At 41.4% G+C, this 12,024-nt stretch overlaps 1 protein-coding gene across 1 annotated transcript in view; it reads left to right on the top strand.

The window, feature by feature from the left end:
* Window positions 1-12,024, top strand: part of LOC126263131 (guanine nucleotide exchange factor subunit Rich) — a 321,707-nt gene that overhangs the window by 111,812 nt on the left and 197,871 nt on the right. Inside the window, exon 9 of the mRNA XM_049960154.1 lies at window positions 11,724-11,960. Within this exon, the coding sequence (XP_049816111.1) occupies window positions 11,724-11,960 (237 nt within the window). The remainder of the gene's footprint in view (window positions 1-11,723; window positions 11,961-12,024) is intronic.

Below are 12,024 nucleotides of genomic sequence, written 5' to 3'. Positions count from 1 at the left end.
GTCAGATGAGTGTAGGGTAATATCAACAGCAGCAGAAAATTATGTAACAGGAGTAGAATTTGTTGTGAATAGAAAGGTAGCTCAAAGAGGGTGTTACTGTAAACAGTTCAGTGATAGGGTTGTTCTTATCAGAACTGACAGAAAACCAATACCGACAAAGATAGTTCAGGCATACATGCCAGTGTCGCAAGCTGAAGATGAAGATACAGAGAAAGTATATAAGGGTATTGAAAGGGTATTATAGTGCAGAAAGGGAGATGAAAACTTAATATTCATGGTGGATTGGAATGCAGCTGTAGGGGAAGGAGTAAAAGAAAAGGTTACAGAACAATATGGGCTTAGGACAAGGAGTGAAAGAGGAGAAAGACTAATTGAGTTCTGTAATAAATTTCAGCTAGTAACAGTGAATACTTTGTTCAGGAATCACACGAGGAGGAGGTATATTTGGAAAACGCCAGATGAAACGGGAAGATTTTAGTTAGATTACATCATGGTCAGACAGAGATTTAGGAATTAGATACTGGATTGTAAGGCATACCCAGGAGCAGGTGCAAACTCAGATCACAATGTAGTAGTGGTTAAGAGTAGGCTGAACTTTAAAGATATGGGTTAGGAAGAATCAATACGCAAAGAAATGGGATACGGAAGTACTAAGGAATGGCGAGATGCGGTTGAAGTTCTCTAAGACTAAAGATACAGCAATAAGGAATAGCTCAGTAGACAGTACAGTTGAAGAAGAATGTACATGTCTAAAAAGGATAAAAAGGACAATCACAGAAGTTGGAAAGAAAAACATAGGTACAAAGAAGGTAACTGTGAATAAACCCTGGGTAACAGAAGAAATACTTTAGTTGATCTGTGAAAGAAGGAAGTACAAAAAAGTTTAGGGAAATTTGGGAATACAGAAATAAAAGTTGCTGAGAAATGAAGTAAATAGGAAGTGCAGGGAAGCTAACACGAAATGGTTGCATGAAAAATGTGAAGAAATTGTAAAAGAAATGATTGTCAGAAGAGCTGACTCAATATATAGGAAAGTCAAAACAACATCCAGTGAAATCAAAAGCAAGGGAGGTAACATAACGAGTGCAATAGGAATTCCACTGTTAAATGCAGAGGAGAGAGCGGATAGGTGGAAAGAGTATATTGAAGGCCTCTATGAGGGACAAGATTTGTCTGAAGTGATAGAAGAAGAAACAGGAGTTGATTTAGAAGAGGTAGAGGATCCAGTATTAGAATCAGAATTTAAGAGAACTTCGGAGGACTTAGAATCAAATAAGCTGTCAGGGATGGATAACATTCCATCAGAAATTCTAAAATCAATGGGGGAAATGGCAACAAAACAACTCTTCATATTGGTGTGTAAAATGTATGAGTCTGGCGACATACCATCTAACTTTTGGAAAAATAACATACACACAATTCCGAAGACTGCAAGAGCTAACAAGTTCGAGAATTATCGCACAATCAGCTTAACAGCTCATGCATACAAGTTGCTGACAAGGATAATATACAGAAGAATGGAAAAGAAAATCGAGGATGTGCTAGATGACGATCAGTTTGGCTTTAGAAAAGGTAAAGCGCCAGAGAGACAATTTTGACATTGCGCTTGATAATGGAAGCAAGATTAAAGAAAAATCAGGACAGGTTCATAGGATTTGTCGACCCAGAAAAAGCGTTTGAAAATATAAAATGGTGCAAGATTTTCGAAATTCTGAGAAAAATATAGGTACGCTATAGGGAGAGACAGGTAATATACAATATGTGCAAAAACAAAGAGGTAATAATAAGAGTGGATGACCAAGAACAAAGCGCGTGGATTAAAAATTGTCTAAGACAGGGATGTAGTCTTTTGCTCTTACTATTTAATCTGTATATGGAAGAAGCAATGATGGAAATAAAAAGAAAGGTTCAGGAGTGGAATTAAAATTCAAGGTGAAAGGACATCTAAGATACGATTCACTGGTGACATTGCTATTTTGTGTGAAAGTGAAGAAGAATTACATAATATGCTGAATGGAATGAACACTGTAATGAGTACAGAATACGAATTGAGAGTAAATCAAAGAAAGGTGAAAGTAATGAGAAGTAGCAGAAATGAGAACAGCAAGAAACTTAACATCAGGATTGATAGTCACAAAGTAAAGGAAGCTAAGGAATTCTACCATCTAGGCAGCAAAATAACCAGTAACAGATGGAGCAAGGAGGACAGCAAAACCAGACTTACCACGAGCATAAAGGGCATTCCTGGCCTAGAGAAGTCTACTAGTATCAAACATGGGCCTTAATTCGAGGAAGAAATTTCTGGGTATGTACGTTTGGAGCACAGCATTGTATGTTAGTAAAACATGGACTGTGGGAAAACTGGAACAGGAGAGAATTGAAGCATTTGAGATGTGTTGCTACAGATGAATGTTGAAAATTAGGTGGCCTGATAATGTAAGGAATGAGGAGGTTCTGTGCAGAATTGGAGAGGAAAGGAATATGTGGAAAACACACAAGGAGAAGAGACAGGATGATACGACATCTATTAAGACATCAGGTTAAATCCACAGTACTGGAGGGATCTGTAGAGGGCAAAAACTGTAGAGGAAGACAGAGACTGGAATAAATCTAGCAAATAATTGAGGAGTAGGTTGCAAGTGCTACTCTGAGATGAAGAGGTTAGCACAGGAGAGGAATTTGTGGCAGGCTGCATCAAACCAGTCAAAAGACTGATGAACCCCTGCCCTCCCCCCTCCAAAAAAAGAAAGCTCATTTAAGTGATAAGCGTAGATCGTTTCAATTGATGCAGGCGAGTACAATGTTCATTTGTTATATATTTTTACGAGCTTCCAACAGGAACGACTTATTTACAGATACCTATGCAGTTACTAGATTATTTTTGTAATTTCTTGCATGTTCAAGTGCTTACTAGGCACAAGCTTTTATTTTAACAACAGCGTAGCGTTCGGTACTGTTATCAACCATCGTATCGTATAGGCTTTTGTGTGTTTTAGTTTATATAGCTCAGTGTCATTTAGACTGTTAGTGAGAGAGCACTTCGTATTCCTGCTGCTAATAAGCTGAGTATGCCATTAGTTTGTTAGATATTTTTATGAGCTTCAAACAGGAGCGACTGCAGTAATGGATAGGAACTGTGACTGCTGTGTACAGATGTGAGCTTAGTTGGTGACCCTTCACTCACAGCTCCAGGCTGCATTGGCTTCCATCACACAGCTTGAGGCTGCTGCCAAGGGGCATCACTGTGGGGAGTTGGACGCAGGGGTGCAAGGGACATCGAGCATGTCCCATGTGTCCCCCAATCGGTCCACTGCTGTGGCTGCCCTGGAGCCTGACTGCACTGAGGTTGGCCCCTCACCAATTGGTTGAGTGGGAGATCATTCCAAAGTCTGGCAGGCAGCAAAAAACTTTCCGAAGGGCCAATTGTAGGGCCTCCCTAGTTCGTTTGACGAACAAGTTTCAGTTGTTATCTGTGGCTCAGGATGTTTCTGAGCTGGATGCAGTTGTCCACCCTGTTCCAGAGGAAGCTTCTCAGCTCGCAAGGTTTGGGCACTCACAAAGGGTGGGTTTGCTGGGAATTGACAACTCCAACTTTAGGTGCGTAATGGGGCCCCTTAGGAACATGGCTGCCAAGGAGGGGAAGGAAACCAGTGTGCACTCCATGTGCATACTGGGGGCAGTCATTCCGGATGTGGAAAGGGTGCTTCTGGATGCCATGAAGAGTACAGGGTGCAGCCAACTGCAGGTGGTACCTCATGTCAGTACCAATGACGTGTGTCGCTTTGGATCAGAGGAGATTCTCTCTGGTTTTGGGCGGCTAGCAGCAATGGTAAAGACTGCCAGTCTTGCTTGTGAGATTAAGGCAGAGCTCACCATCTGCAGCATCATCATTAGAACTGACTGTGGTCCATTTGTGCAGAGCTGAGTGGAGGATCTGAATCAGAGGCTCAGGCAGTTCTGTGTACACATAGGCTGCAGATTCCTTCACTTTCATCATTGGGTGGCAGGTTTCCGGGTTCCGCTTAATAGGTCAAGAGTCCACTGCACACAGGAAGCGGCTACACAGGTAGTGGGGACTGTGTGGAAGGGACTGGGCAGTTTTTTAGGTTAGAGGGTCCCAGGGAACCACAGTAATGGCGTCCGTCTAAAAGGGACAGGTAAAACACAGTAAGTTACTATCGGTACTGTAAGTTACGATTGGTACTGTAGTTGTAAATTGTCGTAGCTGTGTTGGGAAAGAACCAGAGCTCCAAGCCCTAATAGAAAGCACTAAAGCTCAAATAGTTATAGGTACAGAGAGCTGGCTAAAGCCGGAAATAAGTTCAGATGAAATTTTTTCAAATGATCTACCAGTCTTCAGAAAGCATAGATTAAATACAGTTGGTGGTGGAGTATTTATTGCTGTCAGTAGTAGTTTGCCATGTAGTGAAATTGAAGTAGATATTTCCTGCGAAATAGCATGGGTAGAGGTTATACTTGACAATCGGACTGAACTATTAATTGGATCGCTTTATTGACTCCCCCAACTCAGAAGATATAGTTGCTGAACAGTTCAAAGAAACCTTGAGTCTCATTTCAAATAGGTACCCCACTCATACAGTTATAGTCGGTGATGACTTCAATCTACTCTCGATATGCTTGAAAAATTATGTGCTTAAAGCTGGCAGCAGGCATAAAACATCATCCAAAATTGTACTGAATGCTTTCTCAGAAAATTATTTTGAACATTTAGTTCATGAGGCCACTCGAAGCATAAATGGTTGTGAAAGCATACTTGACCTCTTAGCAATAAATAATCCTGGACAAATCGTGACGAATACGGGGATTAGCAACCACCAGGCAGTTGCTAATAGGCTGAATGCCATAAAACCTACAACTGCCAAAAAGAGACACAAAGTATATCTATTTAAAAAAGCTGATAAAAATGCTGTTTTAACAGACAGTTTTCACTCCTTCCAATCTGATCATGAAAGTGTAGAAAAGTTATGGAATGATTTCAGAGAGATAGTATCAACAGCAATTGAGAGATATATATACCACATTAAATTAATATGTGATGGTACTGATCCCCTATGGTACACAAAATGGGTCAGATGGCTGTTGCAGAAGCAGCAAAAAAAGCATGCCAAATTTAAAAGAACGCAAAATTCCCAAGACTGCCGAAGTTTTACAGAAGTTCGATATATAGCACATACTTCAATGCGAAATGCTTTTAATAATTTCCATAAGGAAACTCTGTCTTGAAATCTGGCAGAAAACCCAAAAAGATTCTGGTCATACATAAAGCACACTAGTTGCAAGACGAAATCAATACCTTCACTGTGCAATAACAATGGTGAAGTCACTGATGACAGTGTCACTAAAGCAGAGTTATTAAACATGGTTTTCCGAAACTCCTTCACCAAAGAAGACGAAGTAAATATTCCTGAATTCCTATCAAGAACAACTGCCAAGATGAGAAACATAGTAGATATACTCGGTGTTGCAAAGCAGCTTAAATCACATAATAAAGGCAAGGCGTCTAGTCCAGATTGTATACCAGTCAGGTTCCTCTCAGAGTATGCTGATAAAATAGCTCCATTCTTAGTAATTATATACAACCGCTCGCTCACTGAAAGATCTGTACCTAAAGACTGAAAATTGCTCAATCCACACTAATACCCAAAAAGGGAAGTAGGAGTAATCCGTTGAATTACAGGCCCATATCATTAATGTCATTTTGCAGTAGGGTTTTGGAACATATACTGTATTTGAACATTATGAAGTACCTCGAAGAAAACAATTTATTGACACGTGGTCAGCACGGATTCATAAAATATAGTTCTTTTGAAACACAAATAGCTCATTATACTCATGAAGTAATGAGTGCTATCGTCAGGGGATGACAAATTGATTCCGTTCCTCACAAGCATCTTCTAACCAAACAGCATGCCTATGGAATATCACCTCAGTTCTGCGACTGGATTCATGATTTCCTGTCAGAAAGGTAACAGTTCATAGTAATAGATGGAAAGTTGTCAAGTAAAACAGAAGTAATATCCGGCATTTTCCAAGGAAGTGTTACAGGCCCTCTATTGTTCCTGATCTATATTAACAATATAGGAGACAATCTTAGTAGCCATCTTAGATTGTTTGCAGATGATGCTGTCATTTACCATCTTGTAAAGTTATCAGATGACCAAACCGAATTGCAAAATAATTTAGGTAAGATATCTGTATGGTACGAAAAGTGACAGTTGACCCTGAACAAAGAAAAGTGTGAAATTATTCACATGAGTCCTAAAAGAAATCCACTAATTTTCGATTATGCGATAAGTCACACAAATCTGAAGGCTGTAAATTTGACTAAATACTTAGGGATTACAATTACAAATAACCTAAATTGGAACAATCTCATAGATAATGTTGTGGCAGAGCAGACCAAAGGCTGTGATTCATTGGCAGAACACTTAGAAGGTGCAACAGGCAAGAGACTGTTTACACCACACTTGTCCGCCCTATTCTGGAGTATTGCTGTGCAGTGTGGGGTGTGCATCAGGTAGGACTGACAGATGACATTGAAAAAGTACAAAGAAGGACGGCTCGTTTTGTATTATCGCAGAATAGGGGAGATAGTGACACAGACATGATATGTGAATTGGAATGGCAATCATTAAAACAAAGGTGTTTTTCGTTGCGAAGGGATCTTCTCATGAAATTTCAATCATCAGTTTTCTCCTTCGATTGCGAAAACATTCTGTTGGCAACCACCTACATAGGGAGTAGTGATCATCATGATAAAATAAGAGAAATCAGGGCTTGCACAGAAAAATTTAAGTGCTCGTTTTTTCCCGCTCGCCATTCAAGAATGGAATGGTAGAAAGACAGCTTGAAGTTGGTTCATTAAACCTCTGCCATGCAATTTATTGCGAATAGCAGAGTAATCACGTAGATGTAGATGTGTGTTACAAGGGAAGGGATGTGTGATGAAAACTAGCATGATAATACATTTTTTAAGAAATTTTGTTTTGAGGTAATGCTGCTACTTAATGAATCTACTGTGTGCATACTGAATTTGTATGTGTATTACAATGTGTAAATTCCCATGTGGTGCATACAAACGTGCAACAGAAAACGTTTAGACCTTTACTCTTTCTGTAGTAGAAGTACACACATCCACTCACACCAACACACAAACGCACGCACCTGTGGCCACAACGAGACTGGCTGTTGATTATTGACATCAGTTGCCTGGGCATATGCATGTGGATAGAGGGTAGGCAGGGAAACACGAGGTGAGGAAAGTGTGAGGCAGGTCTCTCGAAAGATGACTCAGGGGTTGCACAACAAGGTGAAAGAAATTCAGAGAGTAGAGCCTATAAAAGGTAGAGGAAGGGAAGGGAGAGAAGGAAAGGAGACAAAGGTGAAAATGAGAAGGGAGACGGAAAAAGAGGGAGGGTTGGAAAAAAGGGGTGGGGCAGTGGTGGGGGAGGAATGCCAACATGGAGTTGGGGGGAAAGTGGTGGGAGAATGCAGTATATGATTTAGACGGGGAAGGAATGTTGTGGACAGAAGAGAGAAGAAAAAAGTTTAGATGAGACAACAGAAAACAGGTGAGTGGAGGTTTAGACAAGGGGATCACAAGAGTGCAGCATACACTGGAGGTAGAATTCCCACCTGCATAGTTCAGAGAAACTAGTGCTGAAAGGGAGTATCCAAATGGTTCGCACAGTGGAGCAGCTGTTGAAGTCATTTGTGTTGTAGTGCGAAGCATCTGGATGGTTTGCAGTTTGCCATAATTTGTTGGCGGCCATTCCTGTGAGTAGGCAGTTGGATACTTGTCAAGTACAGTAATTTCAGCTTAGCTGATATGTAACATCGCTGCTTTCAAACAAGGCTCTGCCTTTTATAGGGTAGGAAATGACATTTACTGCACTGTGGTAGGTGGTAGTGGGTGAGATGCATGGGACAGATCTTGCACCTGTGTCGACCACATGGGAATGAACCATGAGATGAAGAATTGGACTTGGAATAGGGATGGACAAAGATATTCTTAGGATGGATGGGCAGCAGAGCACAACTGGGGTGACGTGGGTAGGATTTTGGGGAGGTGGAGGTCCTGGTCTTTCTCAACTTAATGAGTTTTCTTCCTAGGTGGGGATGTCTATCTTTCAAATGGCTCCATAAATATGTCTGTTCATATGGACCTCACTAACCACTGATATTAACTCCACTTTGATAACTGTCTCCTGTTTCGCGTCAAAAAGTTTCTTCCATACAGCCTTGTCACTTGTGAACACCAAATATGCATTGGAAAGCAGGAGTTGTTGAAATATACCAAAATCCTTACCAGAGCACTAAATCCTATCTATTCCAGCCATGAACAGATCTTCAACACACTTCATCCTCTGACAACAGTTACCATGGTAGCCAGCCACCTATCAGCACCCTTCTCACCTAGTATCACCAAAGCTTTGAACAGCTCACCCATATTTTTCACAGTAGGTTCATCTACCTGTCGTCGTGCCATGAGATTAGGGATGTCCTACCCGAAATCCTATCCACATCACTCAAAGTTGTATTTCACTGTCCATTCGACATACGGACTGTCCTTGTTCGTTCCTATTCCAATACTGCTGCCAATGCAACAGCCCATGGGTCATTCCTCTGTAGTCAGCTCAAGTGCAAGACCTGTCCTTAAAATTCACCCACTGTCTCCCACTGCCTCCTACTGCAGTCCAGTCACCGGCATTTCCTACCCAATAAAAGGCAGGGCCATGTGTAAAAGCAGCCATGTTATGTATTAATTAAGCTTCAATTCTGTGTGGGCAGGACAAGTAACAATCTGTCTACTGGCATGAATGGCTACTGACAGATATGGCAAAATGTGAAGTTGACCATCTAGTTGCCAAACATGCTGTGCACAACAGCGTTAAAGGTTTCAACAGCTGCTTCGCTACTTGAGCCGTTTGGATTTCTCTTCCAGCACTAGATTCTCTGACCTATGCAGATGGGAATTCTCTCTTCAGCACATACTGTTCACTTGCGAACCCCCTGACTTTAACTTCCACTAACCTGTTTCCCACTTCCTCGCTGTACTGTTTCCCTCTTCCCCCCCTCTCTCCCCCCCTCCCCCTCCACCTCATATGTAGCCATTCTCTCTCTCTCTCTCTCTCTCTCCCTCCCTCCCTACCTACCTACCTACCTACCTACCCACCTACCTACCTACCTTTCTACCCTCTATACAGTGGGGCAGGTTAGGATCCCAAGTATCACACGCAGCAGCCATTCACCAAAGAGGACTCTCATTGTTGAGTAATCAATGAAAAAGAGTTTTACATGATGCTCTTGAGCCTTATTAATAATGGTGTTATTGTGGTGGTGGCTTAGTGCACTGGTTAAGATCAATTCTTGATGTGCTGAAAGTTGTGGGCTCGAATACTATCTTATAATTTTCATTTTTAAGTCTATCAAAATGACTTTGATTGTTGTTTTTATTCAGTTCCTTCATTCTTTGCCACATCATTTTAATTATCATATTAACTTTTTATTTTTTCTCATTTTTTCTTACTAGATAATTTTTTTATTTGGAGCATTTGTGTATGTGTTTTTTTATTATTTTTGTGTATTAAATTTGATTGAATTTCTTCCATTTTATCATTTTACATTTTCGTCAATATTGCTGTATTCATTACTGCTGTTGCTCATTTTATTTTAACTTCTATTTCTTTATAATACCTTCTTTCATTTAAATCTTCATTTTATTTTTTTGCCATAGTACACAAATATTTATATTTTAAATGTATGTATGATAGTTGCTATAAAAAAATACATCTTGTAATGAAAAATACATTTTTGATGTCGCTGCACAACCAGTGCAAATTGATTATTTAGTCTTTTATTTTTGAACGAGTAAATCAGCATTTTAAAATCTTCAAATATTATGTTTGATAAATAAATATAATTAAAATTACATAGGCGAAGATTCCAAATTAAAAAAGAATTATCATAATAAAAAATGAGAGCAGATAATAAAGTTAAAGTTATGAATAAAATGATGTGTTAAATATTAGAAATAAAAACATTAATTTAAACAAATTAACTGAATAAAAACAATGATCAAAGTAATTTCGATAAAGATTTAAAAATAAAAGTTTAAAAGCACGTTACAGGATTGAAACCCCCAACCTTCACATCAGGAAAGGATCTTAACTGCTACACTAAATCGCTGCTGTGATAACGCTGCTATTATTAAGGCTCTAGAGCAGTGGTTGTCAACCCGGGCACTAATGCCCACTAGTGGATGTTCCAGCTTTCATAGTGGTCAGTAGGTGGCAAGGGATTTTAAAAACATTTTCATTGCCTTTTCATAACATTTTGATGTGGGGTACTTGGTATATAACTACTATTGTACACTTTATCTGGCTTTAACACCGCTTAGTAAATTTTGTAAAATTGCTTTGCTACTTTGTAAATCAACATTACTGAGGAACTGGTGGGCGATTAGAAAATTTTAGTACTAACAGAAATATAAAAGTGGACAGTAAGGAAAAAAAGGTGACAACCCCTTCTCTAGGCTATCATGCAAAATTCAGTTTCATTCATTAATCACAAATGTGGGTCGGCTTTGATGAACGGCTGCACACTGTGATACTTAGCACCCTCAAGTACACCACCAAATAAATGGTTTAAAAAAGTCAATCCCTCTCCTTAGGACATCCCCTTGTTAATAAGGCATTAATTTACTTGCTGCTGGTACAATTATTTGGTACATAGTACTAGTCGATCCTGATTGTTTCACTTTAATTCCAAAAATACAGAATTTCACTGTTCACATTTTGATACCTCTCTCCTCCCCCCTCCCCCACCCCTCCCCCTTCACCATCCACCTCCCCTCCCCCTTCACCATCCACCTCCCCTCCCTTTCCCCCACCCCTCCCCCTTCACCATCCATCCTCCCCTCCCCCTTCCCCATCCATCCTCCCCTCCCCCTTCCCCTCCCCTTCCCCCATCCCCCTTCCCCTCCCATTCCCCCATCCCCCTTTCCCTCCACCTCCCCCATTCCCTTCCCCTCCCCAATCCTCTTCCCCTCCCCCAATCCTCTTCCCCTCCCCCAATCCTCTTCCCCTCCCCCAACCCTTTCCCCCCCCATTCCTCTTCCCCTCCCCCATTCCTCTTCCCCTCCCCCATTCCTCTTCCCCTCGCCCTCCCACATTCCCCTTCCCCTCCCCCATCCCCATTCCCCTCCCCATCCCCTTCTCCTCCCCATCCCCCTCCCCTTCTCCTCCCCCTCCCCCTCCCCTTCCCCTTCCCCTAGTCACCCCTTCCCTCCCCTTCCCCAGTCCCCCCTCCCTCTCCTCTCCCCTCCACTCCCCCTCCCCATGCCCTTCCCCTCCCCTCCTCCTCCCCACCCCATCCCCTCCCCCTCCCCACCCCCTTCCCCTCCCTCTCCACACCCTCTTCCCCTCCCTCTCCAGACCTCCTCCCCTCCCTCTCCACACCCCCTCCCCTCCCTCTCCACACCCCCTCCCCACCACCTCCACACCCCTCCCTCCACCTCCACACCCCCTCCCCTCCACCTCCACACCCCCTCATTGTTCCCATCCTCAACACTTATGATTTATGTATTGTGGAAACACTATTTCCCCGAGATTTACTTATTCCTGGATGTTATTTTCCATATTACTCTTAAGCTCAAAAATCCTTTGATAGTAAAATATTCGTACATAAATTTCTGTGCACAGAGTCATCAGGGGCACCTGTATCTTCAAGGTGGAGATCGGACATACATCAATCTTGGAGAAAATTTAATGAAAGTTTATCATCAGCATCCTAAGGACCAACGTTCACCTCTTTACAGCTCAGGAGAAGTCTTTTTAGATACAGAAAATGTTACTGTTACAAGCACATTGATGGGCAGTAAACAGTGGATTGTTGTTCCTATTCCTTCTGCATACTCTAGCACAAATTGGCCAATAAGAGTAAGTCTAGTGTCCTTTTCAGCTACTTTTACAGTAAAAAATCTTAAAATATTGTTTATTAATC

Source organism: Schistocerca nitens, chromosome 6 (assembly GCF_023898315.1).
Source record: "Schistocerca nitens isolate TAMUIC-IGC-003100 chromosome 6, iqSchNite1.1, whole genome shotgun sequence".
In the NCBI taxonomy this organism is placed as follows: domain Eukaryota; kingdom Metazoa; phylum Arthropoda; class Insecta; order Orthoptera; family Acrididae; genus Schistocerca; species Schistocerca nitens.
The sequence above is the reverse complement of the archived record's forward strand: the minus strand, read 5'-3'. Positions and strand labels throughout refer to the sequence as shown.